This window comes from Gopherus flavomarginatus, chromosome 16, assembly GCF_025201925.1.
Source record: "Gopherus flavomarginatus isolate rGopFla2 chromosome 16, rGopFla2.mat.asm, whole genome shotgun sequence".
In the NCBI taxonomy this organism is placed as follows: Eukaryota; Metazoa; Chordata; order Testudines; family Testudinidae; genus Gopherus; species Gopherus flavomarginatus.
In genome coordinates this window covers 2,130,066-2,149,879 of record NC_066632.1, presented here as the reverse complement: position 1 = coordinate 2,149,879, position 19,814 = coordinate 2,130,066, and the positions used below count along the sequence as shown (strand labels likewise).

The following is a 19,814-nucleotide window of genomic DNA, read 5'->3' as shown; positions in this document are numbered from 1 at the left end:
CCCATCACAGGCTGCGCCCCCCCCAGATTGGTAACCGGCTGCCGAGTGCCCAGAACCCCCCCGCCCTGGTGGCGCTGCGCGTGGATTTCCTGCGTATCGTCTGCAGCCACGAGCACTACGTCAGCCTGAACCTGCCCTGGCACAGCCTCTCGCCGCCTGCCTCCCCCTCGCCCTCCGTGTCCTCCGCCACCTCCCAGGTACCAGTCCCGCCACCGAAGCCCCTGGGCACCCTCCAGAGCGGAGGAAAATCGATCTTGTGTCCTGGGCCCGGGGGGCTCTGTCTTGGGGTGGGGCTGGACCCTGGGGCGCCCGGGGGGGTGCCAGTCTGGGGAGGTCCCACACCGAACTCTGGCAGCCCCGACCCAGCCATCACAGCTGGGGGGAGAGCCCCCAGCCGGTGGGCGGGACTGCTGGGGGGGACCCCAGGCATGGGGCAGCTGTAGCTGCTGGCCAGGCGGTTTCTGTTCCTGCGCCCCTATGGCTTCCATCCCCCCCCCCCCCCCCGTGCTCCCAGCTCACTCCCGCCGGCTCCCCCAGGGCTCGGCCTTCTCCAGCCCGGCACAGGACCAGCGGGTGGCCAGCATGTTCGAGCTGTCCGTGCCCTACCGCCGGCAGCACTTCCTGGCGGGGCTGGTGCTCACGGAGCTGGCGCTCATCCTGGAGCCGGACGCCGAAGGGTGAGTGGGGTCCCCCCGGGGTCCAGCCCAGAGCTAGCGACAGCTTCCCGGGGATGGGGCCAGGACTTCTGGGTTCTATCCTGACTCTGGGAGGGGAGTGGGGTGCAGTGGTTGAAGCAGGGGGCTGGGAGCCAGGACTCCTGGGTTCTATCTCGGCTCTGGGAGGGGTTTGGGGGTTGGCGGGCTAGAGTGGGCGGAGCTGGGAGCCAGGACTCCTGGGTTCTATCCCGGCTCTGGGAGGGGAGTGGGGGTTGGCGGGTTAGAGCGGGCGGGGCTGGGAGCCAGGACTCCTGGGTTCTATCCTGGATCTGCGAGGGGAGTGGGGTGCAGTGGTTAGAGTGGGGAAGTCTCATTCCCAGGCCCCCTCTCCCCCCTGCCAGCGTTTTCTTCCTGCACAAGAAGGTCATCAGCACTCTGCACAACCTGCTGTGCAGCCACGACGCTGACGCCCGCTACACCACCCCCCCCGTCCGCGCCCACGTGGCCCAGCTCTACCTGCCCCTGCTCAGCATCGTCCTGGATGCCCTGCCACAACTCTACGACTTCACCGGTGAGCACTGGCCCCCCAGCTCTAACCACTAGCCCCCACCCCCCTCCCAGAACCGGGGAGAGAATCAAGGAGTCCTGACTCTCAGCCACCCCCGGCTCTAAGCACTAGTCCCCACCCCCCTCCCAGAGCTGGGGAGAGAACACAGGAGTCCTGGCTCCCAGCCCCCCCAGCTCTAACCACTAGACTCCACCCCCCTCCCAGAGCTGGGGAGAGAACACAGGAGTCCTGACTCTCAGCCACCCCCGGCTCTAAGCACTAGTCCCCACCCCCCTCCCAGAGCCGGGGAGAGAACACAGGAGTCCTGACTCTCAGCCACCCCTGGCTCTAAGCACTAGACTCCACCCCCATCCCAGACCTGGGGAGAGAACCCAGGAGTCCTGATTGCCAGCTTCTCCCCCTGCCCCCCAGCTCTAATCACTAGACACCACCCCCCTCCCAGAGCCGGGGAGAGAACCCAAGAGTCCTGCCTTGCTCTCACCCCCCTTTCCCAGAGCTGGGGAGTGAACCCAGGAGTCCTGACTCCCAGGCCCCACCCCACCCCCTAGCTCTAATCACTAGACTCCACCCCTCTCCCAGAGCTGGGGAGTGAACCCAGGAGTCCTGACTCCCAGGCCCCACCCCACCCCCTAGCTCTAATCACTAGACTCCACCCCTCTCCCAGAGCTGGGGAGTGAACCCAGGAGTTCCGGCTCCCAGCCCCCCTGCTCCCAAGGCTAGGGAGAGGACCCAGGCGTCTGAGCTCCTGAGCCTGTCCCCTTTCCTCTGTCTGGGGAGCCCCCGGGCTGGCTGGTGCCCAACGCCCCCCAGCCCTGCGCTCTCCCCTCACAGAGAACCACAGTCAGCGCGGGCGCCTGGTCACCGTGCTGGGGGACGAAGGAGACGGCGACAGCAGCACCATCAGCCAGTCGGTGGCCATGGCCATCGCCGGCTCCCCCCTGCCCCACGCCCACCGGGCCAGCCCCTTCCCGCCGCCGGCAGCCGTGAGTAGCCGTGGGGCGGGTGCAGGGGGAGGAGGGGAACGTCAGAGTGACCCCGATCTCGAGATGGGAAGCTCCCTTCCCCGGGTCCCCTCTCCCTCCCAGAGCCAGGGAGAGAACCCAGGTGTCCTGGCTCCCAGCCCCCACCCAGAGCCGGGAGCCCCTTCAAGCACAGTGCCCCCTGGAGGTGGGTGGTATCTGCGGGCCCGTTTGGCCTTGCAGGGCCTGTCCCCAGTGAGCAGCCGGACGGGGGGCCTGCCCCCAGGATCAATCCTGGGCCCCCTGCAGGTCCCAGCCCCGACTGTGTGAGTAAAACCAGGGCAGCTGCTGGAGGGTGCCCCATGGGGTACGGTCCTGAGCTCCCCCCAAGCCGGGCGGGGGATGGGCGCTGACCCCGTCTCTCCCCCCAGCCGGGCAGGGGATGGGCGCTGACCCCCATCTCTCCCCCCCACCTGGGTAGGGGATGGGCGCTGACCCCGTCTCTCCCCCCAGCCGGGCAGGGGATGGGCGCTGACCCCCATCTCTCCCCCCACCTGGGTAGGGGATGGGCGCTGACCCCATCTCTCCCCCCAGCCAGGCAGGGGATGGGTGCTGACCCCCATCTCTCCCCCCGCCCAGGTAGGGGATGGGCGCTGACCCCCGTCTCTCCCTGCAGCCCCTCCCCCTCTGCCCGGGCGGGGGATGGGCACTGACCCCCGTCTCTCCCCCCGCCCGGGCGGGGGATGGGCACTGACCCCCGTCTGTCCCCGCAGCCCCCCCATGCCTGGGTGGGGGATGGGCACTGATCCCCATCTCTCCCTGCAGCCCCTCCCCCCCGTGCCTGGGCGGGGGATGGGCCCTGACCCCCGTCTCTCCCCCCGCCCGGGTAGGGGATGGGCGCTGACCCGTCTCTCCCCGCAGCCCCTCCCCGCGTGCCCTGGCAGGGGATGGGCACTGACCCCCGTCTCTCCCCCCGTGCCCAGGCGGGGGGTGAGCACTGACCCCCGTCTCTCCCCACAGCCCCCCCGCCCGGGCGGCACTCTGTCGGCGGAGGCGAGCCGCACCCTGCTGGCCTGCCTGCTGTGGGTGCTGAAGAACGGGGACACGGGGGCACTGCACAGCTGGTGTGCGGAGCTGCCCCCCCTGCACCTCGGCCGCCTCCTCGACCTGCTCTACCTCTGCGTGGCCTGCTTCGAGTACAAGGTGGGGGGGCTAGGGGGACCCAGCAGGTCAGGGGGATCTGGGGGCAGGGATCCACCTAGCGGGGGGCAGATTTCGGGCGGGGGACCCAGCGGGCCAGATGGATCCGGGGGCAGGGATCCAGCAGGCAGGGGGTGGATCTGGGGGGGAACCCAGTGGGCCGGCGGGGAATCTGGGGGCAGGGATCCAGCAGGTGTGGGGCAGATCTCGGCGGGGGGGGACCCAGCGGGCTGGGGGGATCTGGGGGCAGGGATCCAGCAGGCAGGGGGTGGATCTTGGGGGGGATCCAGCAGCAGGGCCGGCTTTAGGCCAATTCAACCAATTCCCCTGAATCGGGCCCCACCCCTAGGAGGGCCCCACATCCAAGCCCCAGTACGGCGTACCGGCAAGAGCTGGTGCACTGTACCGGGGTGGCCCGGCTTCCCCAGAGGGCAATTTAAAGGGTCTGGGGCTCCCAGCAGGGGCTCCCCGCACTCCCTGCCCTGTCTCCAGCCAACCCCTGCTGCACCCCCCTGCCTGAAGCCAGCCAGTCCTGCCAACCTATGCCGCACCCCTCTGTGGCCCTGCCTGAAGCCAGCCAGCCCACCCCACACACCCCGTCTCCAGCCTGCCCCAAACTCCTCGCCCTGTGTCACGGAGTGTGGGGGAGTCTGGCCCTGCACCCCTCTTCCTGGGACCCCCAGTAACTCTCAGCCAGCCAGTAAAACAGAAGGTTTATTGGACAACAGGAACGCAGGTTACAGCAGAGCTTGGAGGCACAACCAGGACCCCTCAATCAAGTCCTTCTGGGGTTCAGGAAGCTTAGCCCCCAGCTTGGGATCCCCTGAATTCCAACCACCCAGCCCAAACCCGAAACTGAACTCACCCAACTCCCTCCAGCCAGCCCCTTCCTTTGTCCAGCTTCCCTGGCAAAGGTGCTGACCCCCCCCCCCCCCCCGGCTCAGGTTACAGGCTTAGGTCCTGTCCCTCACCTAAAGTCACCCCCTGCTCTCCCTTCCCCTCCCCCCCCCCCCCCCCAGTCCCTACTGCATCACCCCCTGCCTGCAGCCAGCCCCACGTCCACTGGTGCCCTGCAGTTCCCAGGGCACTAACCCTGCACAGCTGCTTCAATGAGGGGGGCAGGGAGCAGCTGGGACCCACACATGTGCACACCCCCAGGGAGTGGCGGGACCCCACACGTGTGAAATGGAGCTCAGTTCTAGTTCAGGCCTATCTTTTTAAACAAGAATTTTAGGTAGGGTTAACGTACAGCCGTATTTTACCGGGCATGTCAGGCTTTTTGGTTCTTAAATCGCCATCCAGGTGGAAAATACGGACGTATGGTAACCTTATTGGAATAGGAAATACCTACTGTGGCACAGCCCTTAAATCAGAACTTTTTAGAGGGAACCGGTTGCTAAGAAATGAAAGGCTTTGTTTTAACTTTTTTTTTTTTTTTTTTTTTTAGTCATCCCTGCCAGGGCCACGCCAAAAATATTCAAATTGGGCCCAGCACTTCCTAAAGCCAGCCCTGCCCAGTGGGCTTGGGGGATCTGGGGGCAGAGATCCAGCAGGCGGGGGGGGTGATCTGGGGGCAGAGATCCAGCAGGCAGGGGCGGATCTGGGGGGGGACCCAGTGGGCTGGGGGGATTCCCCGGGGGTCCGATTCCCAGTGCTTAGCCCGCCCCCACCCCGCAGGGCAGGAAGGCCTTCGAGCGCATCAGCAGCCTGGCCTTCAAGAGGTCGCTGGACATGAAGGCGCGGCTGGAGGAGGCGATTCTGGGCACCGTCGGCGCGCGCCAGGAAATGGTGCGGCGCAGCAGGGGTGAGCCATGGCCGTGCCCCCCTGCCCCCGCCAGCCCTGCCCCTGCCAGACTCCCCCAGCCTGCCCCTGTGCCCCACCGCGCCTCTACCCCACCCCTGCCAAGCGGCTCCTGACACCCCCATTCCCGCAGAGCGCAGCCCCCTGGGGGGCCAGGAGAGCGTCCGCTGGAGGAAGAACCTCGCCCACTGGCGCCCAAACTCCGACAAGGTGGACAAGTGCGTGTGCTGCGGCGCCGGAGGCCCCGGGCTGGGAGGGGAGGGGTGGGTTCTGGGGGCACAGGGGTGGGGGCTGGCCGCTGAGGGGGGTGGAGGGGAGGGAGGATGCTGAGGGGTGCCGTGCTGGTGGCTGGGCGGTGGGGGCTGCTGGGGGGCCCCGGGCTGGGGAGGGCCAGGCAGCGACCAGGATGGAAGCAATGCCAGGGAGCCCAGGGCACTGTGGGGGGCTGGTCGTGGGGAGCGCCAGGCTGGGAGGTGGAGGGGTGGGGGGCACTGGGCTGGGGGTGGGAGAGGTGGATGCTGATGCCTCACTCTGCCCCCAGGAGCCGGGAGGAGGTGGAGCAGGAGGTGCTGGTGGAGGGGAACCTGGCGACTGAGGCCAACCTGGTGGTGCTGGACACGCTGGAGATCATCGTCCAGGTGGGGGCATGGTGGAGTTACCCCCTTCCCTCTCAGCGCCCCCCAGCAGCTGCCACTTTCCTGTCCTGCATCCTCCCAGAGCTGGGGATGGAACCCAGCAGTCCTGGCTCCCAGCCTCTGCCCCCTGTGAACAGGGCCGGCTCCAGGCCCCAGCGTGCCAAGTGTGTGCTTGGGGCGGCATGCCACGGGGGGCGCTCTGCCGGTTGCCGGGAGGGCGGCAGGCGGCTCCGGTGGACCTCCCGCAGGCGTCCCTGCGGAGAGTCCGCTGGTCCCGCGGCTCCGGTGAAGCATCCTCAGGCACACCTGCGGCAGGTCCCCCGGAGCCGCGGGACCGGCGAGCGGCAGAGCGCCCCCCACAGCGTGCCGCTGTGCTTGGGGCAGCGAAATGGCTAGAGCCGGCCCTGCCTGTGAACATCAGGCACTGGTTTCCCCAGGAGACTTCACCTTCCCTGCCCCCGCCCCCCCGGTCAATACCCCACAAGCTCTGCCCTGTGGCAAGCTCCACCCTCACAGCCCCTCCCTCCCTGCCCCCCGAGCTCCGCCCTCACGCCTGTGTCCCCGCAGACGGTGCTGCTGGCGGAGGCCAAGGAGAGCATGCTGGACGGGGTGCTGCGGGTGCTGCTGCACGGCATGGCCTGCACGCCCAGCGCCCTCTTCCTGCAGCACTGCTTCGCCTCTCAGAGGGCGCTGGTGAGCAAGGTGAGTGGGGCCCCCGCGCGGCCCCCCCGGCATAGATCCAGGGGGCCTGCGGGGAGCTGGGGGTGACCGGGCTGCCGGGGAGAAGGGAGATCAGAGGGGAGAGGGCTTCGCCTGGGCCCATCCCACAGGCAGCTGGGCTGGGCTGGCTCTGGGGGGGGTCGCACCCGGGTTCGTGTCACTCCATCCAGAGGGAATGGGGAAGCCAGGATGGGAACCCAACTCCCTGCCCACTGGACCCCACTCCAGGCCAGCACTGGGTGAGAACCCAGGCATCCTGGTTCCCAGCGCCTTCCCCCCGCCCCCCCATTTCAGCCACTGGACCCCACTCCTGGCCAGCGCTGGGTGAGAACCCTGGCTTCCAGTGCCTCCCGCTCCCTGCCAGCGCCGAGTGAGAACCCAGGCGTCCTGGCTGTCAGTGCCCCCCGCTCCCTGCCAGCACCGAGTGAGAACCCAAGCGTCCTGGCTCCCAGCGCCCCCCCCCCCCCATTCCAGCCACTGGACCCTGCTACCTGCCAGCACCAGGCGAGAACCCAGGCGTCCTGGCTCCCAGCGCCCCCTGCTCTAGCCACTGGACCCTGCTCCCTGCCAGCGCCAGGCGAGAACCTAGGTGTCCAGGGGTCTCTAACCCCTCTCCTCGCGGCACAGTTCCCAGAGATGCTGTTCGAGGAGGACACGGAGCTCTGTGCCGACCTGTGTCTGCGGCTCCTGGGGCACTGCAGCAGTCGGGTGGCTGCCATCCGCGCCCACGCCAGCGCCTCGCTCTATCTGCTCATGCGCCAGAACTTCGAGATTGGCCACGTGAGTGCAGCACCGCCAGCCATGCGGCTGTCTCTGGGGTGGAGTTCAGCAGCCAGGTGGGCTGGCTGGGCCATGCCGCCGGCCCCTTTGCAGGTGGAAGAGGTGGCGGTTTGTTGGAGACTCCGGGGATCCCCCCTGCTCCCTGGGCTAGGCCGCCAGGGAATTCGGGCACAGCCAGCCAGCGGGATCCCAGGGGCTGTCTGGGCATCCCCTGCCCTCACCCCCGTGCCAGGAGCCTGGTGCTCTGTGCCCAAGCAGCAGGGGGCGCTGCGGGTTCCTCGGCTCAGCCTCCCCACCGTCCTCCCGCAGAACTTTGCCCGGGTCAAGATGCAGGTGACCATGTCTCTGTCCTCACTCGTCGGGACCTCATCCAACTTCAACGAGGAGCATCTCCGGCGCTCGCTGAAAACCATCCTGACCTACGCTGAGGAGGACGCCGGGCTGCGGGACAGCAGCTTCTCTGAGCAGGTACAGGGGGGACGGCCCCGAGTGGGGGGTGGGACCTGCCCTGATTGACAGGCTCCCCCCTCCGAGGGCCCATTCCTGTAGCTGAGTGAGTACCGGGTGGGGCCTGTCCCCAAGGTGGTGGGGGACAGGATCCACTCTACAGCCTGGGGCTGGCCCGGCCAAGGGCTCCCCGACTCTCGGCCCCCCGTGGCAGGCAGGGGCCCTGGCCCAGCCATGCCCCCAGCGCGTGGGGTGATGGGCGGGGAGGGGGGAGTCTGAGCCCACTGCCTCCCCAGGTGCAGGACCTCGTCTTCAACCTGCACATGATCCTCACCGACACTGTCAAGATGAAGGAACATCAGGAGGATCCGGAGATGCTGATAGACCTGATGTACAGGTGAGTGCCCTGACCAGGCCCCCTACCCCCGCCAGGGTCCTCCCACAAGCCCTCTCCGCCCCCCAGCCAAGTTCATGGTCCTGCCCTCACCCGCTGCCCACTCCCCTCCATGCAGGAATACAGCCCCCGCAACTCCCTGGAAGTGGCACCTCCCAGTAGAGAAGTTGGGGGCTGAGGAGCAGAGAGGGGAGACTTGACGCAATCTTATAGACGGAGTCCTGGCTCCCAGCCCTCCCCCCCCACTGCTCTAACCCACTAGACCCCCTCCCCTCCCCAGACTCCGGAGAGAACCCAGGCGTCCTGGCTCCCAGCCTCCCCCATCCCGAGACTGGGGAGAGAACCCAGGCGTCCTGGTTCCCAGCCCCCCCATCCCGAGACTGGGGAGAGAACCCAGGCGTCCTGGCTCCCAACCCCCCCATCCTGAGACTGGGGAGAGAACCCAGGCGTCCTGGCTCCCAGCCCATCTCTCTCCCAGGATCGCCAAGGGCTACCAGAACTCCCCGGACCTGCGGCTGACGTGGCTGCAGAACATGGCAGCCAAGCACTCGTCGCAGGGGAATCACGCCGAGGCGGCGCAGTGCATGGTGCACGCGGCCGCGCTGGTGGCTGAGTACCTGAGCATGCTGGAGGACTCCCGCCACCTGCCCGTGGGCTGCGTCTCCTTCCAGGTGAGCCCCAGTGCCCCCGGGCACTGGCCAGCAACACCGCCCCTGCCAGGGGGAGCGGGAGAGAACCCAGGAGTCCTAGCTCCCAGCCCCCTCCTCTGACCACCAGACCCTGCTCACCCCCCAGAGCTGGGGAGAGAACCCAGGAGTCCTGGCTCCCAGCCCCCTGCTCTGACCACCAGACCCTGCTCACCCCCCAGAGCTGGGGAGAGAACCCAGGAGTCCTGGCTCCCAGCCCCCTCCTCTGACCACCAGACCCTGCTCACCTCCCAGAGCTGGGGAGAGAACCCAGGAGTCCTGGCTCCCAGCCCTCTGCTCTGACCACCAGACCCTGCTCACCCCCCAGAGCTGGGGAGAGAACCCAGGAGTCCTGGCTCCCCGACCCCTGCTCTGACCACCAGACCCTGCTCACCTCCCAGAGCTGGGGAGAGAACCCAGGAGTCCTGGCTCACAGACCCCTGCTCTGACCACCAGACCCTGCTCACCCCCCAGAGCTGGGGAGAGAACCCAGGAGTCCTGGCTCCCAGACCCCTGCTCTGACCACCAGACCCTGCTCACCCCCCAGAGCTGGGGAGGGAACCCAGGAGTCCTGGCTCCCAGCCCCCTCCTCTGACCACCAGACCCTGCTCACCCCCCAGAGCTGGGGAGAGAACCCAGGAGTCCTGGCTCCCAGCCCCCCACTAGAGCCCCCTCCCTGCCCCATCCCCAGGCAGGCCTGCGTGCTGACCCACCCGCCCGGGGCGGGTTCTCGGCCCCCAGCCCCTCTCACTGCCCGTCTCCGGCAGGGCATCTCGTCCAACGTGCTGGAGGAGTCGGCCGTCTCGGACGACGTGCTGTCCCCGGACGAGGAGGGGATCTGCTCCGGGAAGTTCTTCACCGAACTGGGGCTGGTGGGCCTGCTGGAGCAGGCGGCTGCCTTCTTCACCATGGTGAGTGCCCAGGGAACGGCCCTACTGCCGCCGCTGGCCGAGGGAGGGAGCCTGCCTGGGGGGGCCTGGAACGGGGAGAGGGCTGGGCGGGGGGTTGGCAGGGGTTGTCTGGGCCTGGGGGAGCTGGGCAGGGGCAGACCCTGGCCTCTACGGTCCCTGCCCCCTTTGCTCACGTGCCTGGGGGGCTGCGACCCCGTCTGACCCCCCCCAGGGCGGGCTGTACGAGGCAGTGAACCAAGTGTACAAGATCCTTATCCCCATCCACGAGGCCAACCGGGACTTCGAGAAGCTGGCGGCTCTGCACGGCAAACTGCAGGACGCCTTCGGCAAGATCAGCAGCCAGGTGGGCACCCGCCCCCTCGGGAGCAAGACCCAGAGCCAGGACTCCTGGGTTCTCGCCCCGGCTCTCGGGGGTGTGGGGAGGTGCTTAGAGCCGGGGGCCTGGGAGCCGGGACTCCTGGGTTCTCTCCCGGCTTGCAGGGAGGGGGGGTGCTTAGAGCAGGGGGGCTGGGTTCTCACCCTGGGTCTGGGAGGGGAGTGGGGTCTAGTGGTTAGAGCAGGGGGGCTGGGAGTCAGGACTCCTGGATTCTCTCCCTGCCTCTGCCACTGTCTGCCTGCGTCCCTGGGCAGATCCCTCCCTGTCTATGGCTCAGTTTCCCCCTCTGCACCATGGAGTGATTCCTGTTAGCCTGAGGGGGGCCCTTTGGCTGCTCCCCTAAGGCAGAGCATGGGCATGGTCCCTTGGTGAGAGCGCCCCCTTCTGGCAGAGATGTGCATTGCAGGGAGTGGACCCCAGCCTCCCACTGGAGGCGGAAAGGGGGGTGCCTAGCTGGCTGCAGGGGGGAGCTGCCTCCGGGATGCCCTGGTTCTCCCAGGGGGGTTGGGGGTCAGTGTTTTCTGATGGGTCAGGCCTCACCCCCGAGCCCCGTCTGCAGCGTCCAGGGGGGGTCGGGGCGTGATGCGGGTGCAGCCCCGATCTTGCGCTGAGGGGCCAGGGGGGTCCCGATGGCAATTGACGTGCTCTCTCTCCTGCTCTCTCCCCCCACCCTGCGCCCGTCCTGTCAGAGCGCTGGCTGGGAGGTAGGACACGTGTGTGTGCGTGTGCGCGTGCCCCCGCTCCCCCAAGCCAGTTTGTGCAGCACCCTCACAGCCCCCCACCCCCATCACCTGCATGGTCCGGGCTGCCTGGCAGAAGGGTCTGTTTCTAACCCTGTCCAGCTTGGGAAGTGGGGTCCAGTGGTTAGAACATGGGGTGGGGGGCTGGGAGCCAGGACTCCTGGGTTCTCGCCCCAGCTCTGGGAGGGGAGTGGGGTTTAGTGGTTCGAGCGGCAGGGACTGGGAACCAGGACTCCTGGGTTCTCTCCCTGGCTTGGGGAGGGGGACGGGGCCTAGTGGTTAGTGACCGCGGCCATGGGCTGTCGTCCTGGGTGTGATGAGTTACCAGGCTCGGCTGGTCCGTGCTTAGCACCCACTTCCGTGCTGGGGGGCCGGGTAGCCCTGTCTGGGAACAGCCGTGAGCCAGGGCAGGAAGTCCCCAAAGGGGGTGGGGGTGCAGCCCCCCCAGCCCCTCTGCCCCAGTGTGCCCAGAGCGACCCCCAGCTGTGACCCTGGTGACCTTTCACCTCTGAATGGGGGGTCAAAGTGGAGTTGGCTGAGGGTGGCAGTGCCTCGGGGGGGCTGCATGGTTGCAAGGGGGGTGGCGATCTGTTCCCCCCCCCGCCAGGCCCTGCCCCCCCCCCAGCACCACACCAGGAGCTGCTCGCTGCCCCCTGCTAACCTGCTGCCTCTCGTCTTCTCTCCCTGGCCGCCGGTCCTGCCCGCTGCTGCTCCCCCGCCTCGATGCTGCGGTAAGTCGCCCCCCCGGGGCGTCCCACCGATTTGGGGGGGTTCCCTGGGCCGTGTCCTCCAAGCTGTGGGCAGGAGTGGGGGGCTCAGTAGGGGGTGCTCGCTCCTGCCCCCAAGCTGTTGCTGTATCCAGCTGTCGTGCTGCACCCCAGAGTTGGCTGCACTTAAGGGAGAGCCGAGCCCATGAGGTGCTTGTGGCCCCCGGCTCTTGGCCTCTGCCTGGCCCCCCAGGCCCTGCCCGCCCAGGATCATCGGCCTCGCTCTGCCCCAGGCCCCAGCGCATGTTCGGGACATATTTCCGGGTCGGGTTTTACGGCAGCAAGTTCGGGGACCTGGACGAGCAGGAGTTTGTGTATAAAGAACCGTCCATCACCAAGCTGGCCGAGATCTCCCACCGGCTGGAGGTGAGGTGCGGGCGGGGGGAGCCGGGGGCTGCGGTTGGGAGCGAGGGGCACTGGCAGGATGGCGGGAGCCCAGGACTGGGGGACCTAGGGGCTGTGACTCGGTTGGAAATGGCCCCTGCTCTCCCCCTCGGCCAGAGTCCTGTCGGGGTGGGCGCGAGGTGTCCCGTGGGCTGGTTCTGCCCCTCGTGCTGCCTCCCGGCTCCCTACAGCGGGATGGGTGGGTGGCAATCCTGCTGGATTTTGGCAGCTCTCCCAGGAGCCTGACTCGGTGCCCCCCCTCACAGAACCCTGATCCTCAGGCACCCCTGCCCCCTCTGCCCGTCGTGGTCTCTGGGCACCGAGGCGAATCCTGTCTGCGGCTCGGGCAGCTCTGCCCCAGGACAGTGGGGTGGGGCCCTAGGGGGCCCTCGACACACCTTGGGCCTCCGTGGTCCCTCTGCTGCCAGCCAGGGAGGCTGCGGGCTGGGGGACCCGGGGCTGTTCTGGGGGTACCGGCTGGAGGCTCCTTGGCTGGAAAGTGGCCGGTTCCAGGTCCGGCCCCATAGAAAGGGGGTCTCTCCCCCCCCCACAGGAGTTCTACGCCGAGCGCTTCGGAGACGACCTGGTCGAGATCATCAAGGACTCGAACCCCGTGGACAAGGGCAAGCTGGACCCCAACAAGGTAAATTGCCTGAGCCCATTCGGGTACACGGCAGTGCCTGGAGACCCCGGCCAAGATCGGGCCCCCTCCCTCCCCCACTGCACCCGATGCTGCCAAGATCAGGGCCCCCCGTCATGCCCCAGGTGCTGCGTGGACCCCAGCTGAGATTGGGGGTCCCTGTCATGCCGGTTGCTGCCTGGACTCAGCAAGACAGCCCCTGACACGAGGCAGGAGGGGAAATCGAGGCACGGAGCAGGACAAGGACTCTCCTAGTGTCACCCAGCTCTGGGGCCGTGAGGAGGGTGGTGTGGGCCGGGTGCTCCTGGCATGGGGCTCCCTGGGGCTGGGGGGCAGATCCCCGGCCATGCCCCCCCAGACGGCCTCCCCCCCGTCCCAGGCCTACATCCAGCTGACCTATGTGGAGCCGTTCTTCGACACCTACGAGCTGAAGGAGCGAGTCACCTACTTCGAGAAGAACTACAGCCTGCACACCTTCCTCTTCTGCACACCCTTCACGCAGGACGGGCGGGCGCACGGGGAGCTGCACGAGCAGCACAAGCGCAAGACTCTGCTCACTACCTCGCACGCCTTCCCCTACATCCGAACCCGCCTGCCCGTCGTCCACAAGGAGGAGGTGCTACTGGCCGGCCGCTGGGGGGCACCGCGGGGTAGAGGGCTCGCTGGGGGCACCGGGCTGGGGCCACCGTGGGGTAGGGGAGGGGCGCTCGGCCGTGGGTGCGGGGCTATGGGGCGTGAGGTGGGGGCTTGCCAGGGGCACCGTGGGGTAGGGGAGGGGCGCTCGGCAGGGGGTGCCAGGCTATGGGGCGTGAGCTGGGGCTTGCCGGGGTACTGTGGGGTGGAGGAGGGGCACTTGGCAGTGGGTGCCAGGCTAGGGGGCGTGAGGTGGGGCCTCGGCAGGGGGCACTGTGTGGTAGAAGAGGGGCGCTCGGCAGGGGGTGCCACACTATGGGGCGTGAGCTGGGGCTTGCCGGGGGTACTGTGGGGTGGAGGAGGGGCGCTTGGCAGTGGGTGCCAGGCTAGGGGGCGTGAAGTGGGGGCTCAGCTGGGGGCACCGTGGGATGGGGGGTCAGCTGGGGGCAGGAGGCTGCAGGGGTTTGAGGGTCTGGGGAGGCTGAGCTGACACCCCCTCCCCGGTGCCCCCAGATCATCCTGACCCCCATCGAGGTGGCCATCGAGGACATGCAGAAGAAGATGCAGGAATTGGCCTTCGCCACCCACCAGGACCCAGCTGACGCCAAGATGCTGCAGATGGTGCTGCAGGGCTGCGTGGGCACCACCGTCAACCAGGTGGGGCAGCACCCCGGGCAGGAAGGGGAGTTTGGGGGTCACGCACCGGCCACGGCCTGGGTGGGGGCACAGATCCTTCCCTGCCCCACTGGACCTGCCCTAGGGCAGCTTTGACCCTTATGCCAGGACTTGAATCATGCGGGTTGGGAGTGAGGGGCATCGGCAGAGCTGGGGGGGTAGGGCTGGGGTGGCGGGGGCTGCGGGTCGGGAGTGAGGGGCACCGGCAGAGCTGGGGGGAGGGCTGGGGTAGCGGGGGGCTGCGGGTCGGGAGTGAGGGGCACCGGCAGAGCTGGGGGGAGGGCTGGGGTAGCGGGGGCTGCGGGTCGGGAGTGAGGGGCACCGGCAGAGCTGGGGGGAGGGCTGGGGTAGCGGGGGCTGCGGGTCGGGAGTGAGGGGCACCGGCAGAGCTGGGGGGAGGGCTGGGGTAGCGGGGGCTGCGGGTCGGGAGTGAGGGGCACCGGCAGAGCTGGGGGGAGGGCTGAGGTAGCGGGGGCTGCGGGTCGGGAGTGAGGGGCACCGGCAGAGCTGGGGGGAGGGCTGGGGTAGCGGGGGCTGCAGGTCGGGAGTGAGGGGCACCGGCAGAGCTGGGGGGAGGGCTGGGGTAGCGGGGGCTGCGGATTGGGAGTGAGGGGCACCGGCAGAGCTGGGGGGGTAGGGCTGAGGTAGCGGGGGCTGCGGGTTGGGAGTGAGGGGCACCGGCAGAGCTGGGGGGGTAGGGCTGAGGTAGCGGGGGCTGCGGATTGGGAGTGAGGGGCACCGGCAGAGCTGGGGGTAGGGCTGGGGTAGCGGGGGCTGCGGGTCGGGAGTGAGGGGCACCGGCAGAGCTAGGTGGGAGGGCTGGGGTAGCGGGGGCTGCGGATTGGGTGGGAGGGCTGGGGTAGCGGGGGCTGCGGATTGGGAGTGAGGGGCACCGGCAGAGCTGGGGGGGTAGGGCTGAGGTAGCGGGGGCTGCGGGTTGGGAGTGAGGGGCACCGGCAGAGCTGGGGGGGTAGGGCTGAGGTAGCGGGGGCTGCGGGTTCGGGAGTGAGGGGCACCGGCAGAGCTGGGTGGGAGGGCTGGGGTAGCGGGGGCTGCGGATTGGGTGGGAGGGCTGGGGTAGCGGGGGCTGCGGATTGGGAGTGAGGGGCACCGGCAGAGCTGGGGGGGGGTAGGGCTGAGGTAGCGGGGGCTGCGGGTTCGGGAGTGAGGGGCACCGGCAGAGCTGGGGGGGTAGGGCTGGGGTAGCGGGGGCTGCGGGTTCGGGAATGAGGGGCACCGGCAGAGCTGGGGGGGTAGGGCTGGGGTAGCGGGGGCTGCGGGTCGGGAGTGAGGGGCACCGGCAGAGCTGGGGGGAGGGCTGGGGTAGCGGGGGCTGCAGGTCGGGAGTGAGGGGCACCGGCAGAGCTGGGGGGAGGGCTGGGGTAGCGGGGGCTGCGGGTCGGGAGTGAGGGGCACCGGCAGAGCTGGGTGGGAGGAGGCAGGGCACTGACCCACTGCCTGTTGCCCAGGGCCCGCTGGAGGTGGCCCAGGTGTTCCTGGCCGAGATCCCAGATGACCCCCGGCTCTACCGACACCACAACAAGCTGCGTCTCTGTTTCAGGGACTTCACCAAACGGTACCAGCCCCCCCCACACCTCGGCACCTCCATCTGCCCCTCTGCCCCCCCCAGCACCACCATCCCCCTCACCTGCATGGCCCAGCCATCCCCCTGCCCAGCCCCTCACACCCCTGCTCCAGGGCCAGCCTCACCCCCAGGAGGTGGGGGCTGGGTCCTGGCCCCTCCCTGCCCCGAGCAGGGTTGGGGCAGGGGCTTCCCTGAAGGGATTCCTTCTCCCCCACGTGGGGTCCCTCCTTTGGGCTCCGAGCCCCCCAGCTCCCTGTCCCCTGCCATTGTCTTTCCCTGGCACTGAGCCTGCACTCAGCGGGGGGAGCAGCAGTGCATTCTGGGAACCCTGTTGGCCGTGTTCATGAGCCCCCCCCCGGTTCCAGGTGCGAAGACGCCCTGCGTAAGAACAAGTCACTGATCGGGCCAGACCAGCGCGAGTATCACCGGGAGCTGGAACGTAACTACCTGCGTCTCCGGGAGTCGCTGCACCCTCTGCTGAGCCGCCGGATCCCCCAGCTCTACGCCCCCCTCATCCCACGCTCCACCCACCGGTGAGCCCCCCAGCTCCCAGCCACAATACACACAGGACCAGAGAAACTGAGGCAGAGAAGAGCCGGGACTTGCCCAGGGTCACACACGGAATCCTGTGGCAGAGCCAGGAATGGGACCCAGGAGTCCTGGCTCTCACCACTCCACTCCACTCCCTTCCCTGAGCTGGGAATCCAGGACTGGCTTGTTCCATGGGCTCTTTCCACGGCCAGCAGTTTCCAGGGTCCCCCACCCACTGGGTAGGGCGCGAATTTGCCGTGTGTTAGTTTCACCCATTGCATTAATTGGAGGGTCCCGTCCCCCTTGAAACTCTGAACGGGTCAAGTTTCCGTAAGCTGGAGGCGCTAGGAGGAGCCAGCGGGATCCCCGAGGACCTAGGACCAGCTGCGTCCGCTCTTCCAGTCCGGGGCGCGGGGGAGACACCCCTCCCAGCCTCCAGAGTGCCTTGCTGAGCCTCCCATGTGGAGCCGGCCCAACCAGCCTCCCCCGGGGCCAGGCCCACTCTCAAACCCTGCCCCCTGCGGGGAGACCGCTCGACTCTGTATGTTTCTTTTCTCACCCAGAGGAGCCCCCCTCTCCCCCAGCTCTGCAATCTCTTCCCTTGACCCCCTGGCGGGAGGGGGGTCTGGGACATTTATTAACCCAGGGGTGGAAGGAGGGGTGCTGGGGGGCTGAGCTGGTTAAAGGGGGGGAACACAGGGGTAGGCTGTTCGAAGTGAGTTGGGGGGCTGGTGTATTAGCAGTGGGGCAGATGGTGCCCCCAGCAAAGGGGTGCAGAGACTGGGGGGGACTGCCAGGCATGGGCCCCTCCACTAGCTCCCACCTCAGTCCCTCCACATGTGGGCCGGGCAGGGGATTCCCCAGGCCTGCAGTGTCAGTGCCAACCCCCCACACCCCCCAGCAGCAGCCAGCTGTACACGAGGGAGCCCAAGAGCATCCGGCTTAGGGCCCTCCTGCCTCCTTCAACTCTGCCAGGGCCCGGGGGGAGCCCAGGCCTTCCCTGTCCCCCTCCAATCACAGTTGCCCCTGTGCTTTTACCCCCACCCCCACCTTCTTCACTGTCTGAGCCACCAGCGTTAACCCCAAACTGGAAACCCCCCCCCCCATGCACCCATTGAATTTGTCTCCTGCCTTGTTCTGGGCCAGAACAGGGGTACATGGTCTCCACTCAGCATCCTGCCCAGCCCCGTCCCGTCCCGTCCCGTGTCTGGCCGGCTGGGGAGAGGCGCTGGCCAGGGGTTTATTTATAAAGTGATTTAACAATAAAACCAAAACCCTTTGGATTGTTTGAATTCCCGGGAGCCGAGTCTGGTTTGTGGGGTCATGGGGGGCAGAAGGGGGCTGGGCATACCCCTCCCACCTGCCGGCCCCCATGCAGCCCCCCAGGAGTGTGGGGCCCCCCTCGGCCGAGCACTGGACAGAGTCCTTACCTGAAGAGCTGACACTCACCAAGGCTTTGGAGGGGAAACTGAGGCCTCCCCCCACCGCCCCCCCAGCCAGTGGCCGAGCCAGGCCTCACCCCACACTCGCTCCCTTTCCCTGGAGCACCGACCCCGCCCACTTGCAGCTTGCGCCATCTAATCTGGCCAGGCCCGTGCCAGCATGTGCTGGTGATAGCGCCCAGCCCTGATAGACCCAACGGCTGGTGCACGGTGTGGGGGGCAGTGAAGGGCCTCAGCCGGGTTAGGGGCTGGGCTGGATGTTAATTAGTTACTATTAGGTGTATTACGGTAGCGCTGAGATCTGCCGCCCCCACCCCGCTTTGTGCCAGGGGCTGCCCAGACCCTGCCCGAGATCCAGGCCCGGTCGCGCTGGGCGCTGCCCAGACACAGGGCGCAACAGCATCCAGACCCCAAGGAGCGCCCAGTCTAGCTCGATGCAGGCTGGGAGGGGAAACTGAGGCAGTGGGTGGGACTTCCCTACGGTTGGAGCTGGGAAAAGAGCCCAGGTGTCCTGGGCTGTGTGGCTGAGGCTCGGCAAGGCAGCGGGACGGGACCCTCGCGGGGAGGGCGCGAGGTGCAGGTATCGGCGAGTCGCCCCAGCAGGCCTGGGGCCCGGCACCTGCCAGGTGTGGGGAGGGGGACGAGGGGCCCTGCTATGGAGGCTGGGACTTCGGGATCAATTCCCGGCTCAGCGCCAGGCCCCTGGGCACGTCACGGGGTCTGGCTGGGGGGGATTTTCCAGCCCTAGAGCTGCTGGGACCGACCCAGCCCAGGGGTGCGGTGGGCCCCGGGCAGGAGCGGCCGGGCGCAGCTGAGTGAAACGAAGCCAGCACGGGACGGTGCCAAATGCATCTGGCTGCAGCCCAGGCTCCATGGGGCTCGCGAGGCCCGGGCATAAATGTCCCTTGCCAGCCCCTCTCTGCCCCCGCTGGGCCGAGCCCCCTTGGCAGGGCTGGGCGCCTTCTCCCGGGGTCTGGGCAAAGCTGGGGCCACCTGGGCTGCTGTTCACAGGGCACGACTGCCTGCCCCGGGCCTCGGCCAAAATCCAGCCGAGCGGGGTGAGGAATCGGCACAGCTGGGTTTGGTGGCTACCCCGGGGAGGGGGGAAGCAGTTGGAACTACAACCAAGATCGGGGCCCCCACTGTGCCAGGCGCTGCCTACACCGGCCGAGATCGGGGCCCCCACTGTGCCAGGTGCTGCCCAGACCCCAACCAAGATCTGGGCCCCCTCGTGCCAGGCGCTGCCCGCACCCCGACCGTCAAAGAGCGCAGTTTAACTGGACAGCCAGCGGCCCAGCAGGCCGCTGTAATTTGCCCCCAGTGGGTCGGGGCGGAGGCAGGTACAGAACCCAACTCTCCCTGCACCCTGTCCTGGAGCCCCAGTGCAGGCCGAGGGCCCGACCCGTCCAGGATCTGCCCCTGCCCTGGGCTGCCTGGTGGAGTCCAGGCTGCAGGATCGGGGCCTGTGTTTGGCAGCAGCGCCCAGCGGTTTGGTGCAGCCCAACCCCAGCCTGCAGGAGGCAGAGCAGCTGGGGGGGGGGCACTGTGCCGATGGATCGGACGCCTGGATCCTGCCCCCACCTCTGCCACTCGTTCACGGGGGGGCCCCGACCAGGTCCTGCCCGCACCCCGTTCCCCGACTGGCTGAGCAGCGAGCCTCCTTCGGGCAGACTGGGAGCTGCTTGGGGACTGGAACGTCTCTGGTTTGGGGTCTGGGCAGTGTCCAGTGTGACGGGGCCCTGGTTTCAGTTGGGGTCTGGGCAGCGCCCAGCGCGACGGGGCCCTGGTCTCAGCAGAGCTCCACCCATGTAGCTCTAACCCACATCATTATCACTAGCCACAAACTCCTCGTGCAACGTTTCAGCTCCAAGCAAAAATGCACCAAGAGCTGGAAAAGCAGCTAAATTAGAACCAGGCCCATGGAGCCGGGCACCAGCCGCTGCCAATTAACTCCTGCCAGGCTCGATCCCAGCTGCCCGCTGGCCCCAGGGGAGCCCAGGAGTGGGGCAGCGCAAGGGGCAGGGACTGGCGTTGTGTTCTGGGTCTGTGCAGCGCCTGGCGTGGGGACGGGGCGCCGCTGAGATCAGGGCCCCGTCGTGCCGGGCGCTGTCCAGACCCCAGGCGAGATCGGGACCTCCTCGTGCCCGGTGCTGCCCAGACCCCAGCCCAGATCAGGGCCCTGTTAGGCTGGGCTGCCCAGACCCCAGCCGAGATCGGGGCCCCGTCGGGCCGGGCGCTGCCCAGACCCCAGCCGAGATCGGGGCCCCGTCGGGCCAGGCGCTGC

General features: G+C 68.2%; 2 protein-coding genes across 6 annotated transcripts in view; one reads left to right on the top strand and one right to left on the bottom strand.

Annotated features, from left to right (window-relative positions):
- DOCK6 (dedicator of cytokinesis 6) overlaps window positions 1-17,636 on the top strand; it is a 52,430-nt gene extending 34,794 nt beyond the window's left edge. For 3 of the 5 annotated variants that reach the window (XM_050925525.1, XM_050925523.1, XM_050925522.1), the window contains 22 exons: window positions 27-197; window positions 538-677; window positions 1,058-1,227; window positions 2,056-2,207; window positions 3,204-3,386; window positions 5,061-5,187; window positions 5,318-5,402; window positions 5,726-5,822; window positions 6,387-6,521; window positions 7,167-7,319; window positions 7,629-7,787; window positions 8,063-8,163; window positions 8,639-8,831; window positions 9,614-9,757; window positions 9,969-10,100; window positions 10,823-10,837; window positions 11,881-12,006; window positions 12,578-12,667; window positions 13,044-13,280; window positions 13,811-13,954; window positions 15,442-15,548; window positions 15,923-17,636. In XM_050925525.1, coding sequence (XP_050781482.1) covers window positions 27-197; window positions 538-677; window positions 1,058-1,227; window positions 2,056-2,207; window positions 3,204-3,386; window positions 5,061-5,187; window positions 5,318-5,402; window positions 5,726-5,822; window positions 6,387-6,521; window positions 7,167-7,319; window positions 7,629-7,787; window positions 8,063-8,163; window positions 8,639-8,831; window positions 9,614-9,757; window positions 9,969-10,100; window positions 10,823-10,837; window positions 11,881-12,006; window positions 12,578-12,667; window positions 13,044-13,280; window positions 13,811-13,954; window positions 15,442-15,548; window positions 15,923-16,094 — 3,033 coding nt within the window. In that variant the 3' untranslated portion in view covers window positions 16,095-17,636. Of the gene's footprint in view, window positions 1-26; window positions 198-537; window positions 678-1,057; window positions 1,228-2,055; window positions 2,208-3,203; window positions 3,387-5,060; window positions 5,188-5,317; window positions 5,403-5,725; window positions 5,823-6,386; window positions 6,522-7,166; window positions 7,788-8,062; window positions 8,164-8,638; window positions 8,832-9,613; window positions 9,758-9,968; window positions 10,101-10,822; window positions 10,838-11,880; window positions 12,007-12,577; window positions 12,668-13,043; window positions 13,281-13,810; window positions 13,955-15,441; window positions 15,549-15,922 lie in introns of all 5 variants that reach the window. The other 2 variants (XM_050925521.1, XM_050925520.1) reach the window with 1 other exon arrangement.
- LDLR (low density lipoprotein receptor) overlaps window positions 243-19,814 on the bottom strand; it is an 85,374-nt gene continuing 65,802 nt past the window's right edge. The window contains exon 19 of the transcript XR_007769873.1: window positions 243-253. The gene's annotated coding sequence lies outside the window, so the exon portion shown is untranslated. The remainder of the gene's footprint in view (window positions 254-19,814) is intronic.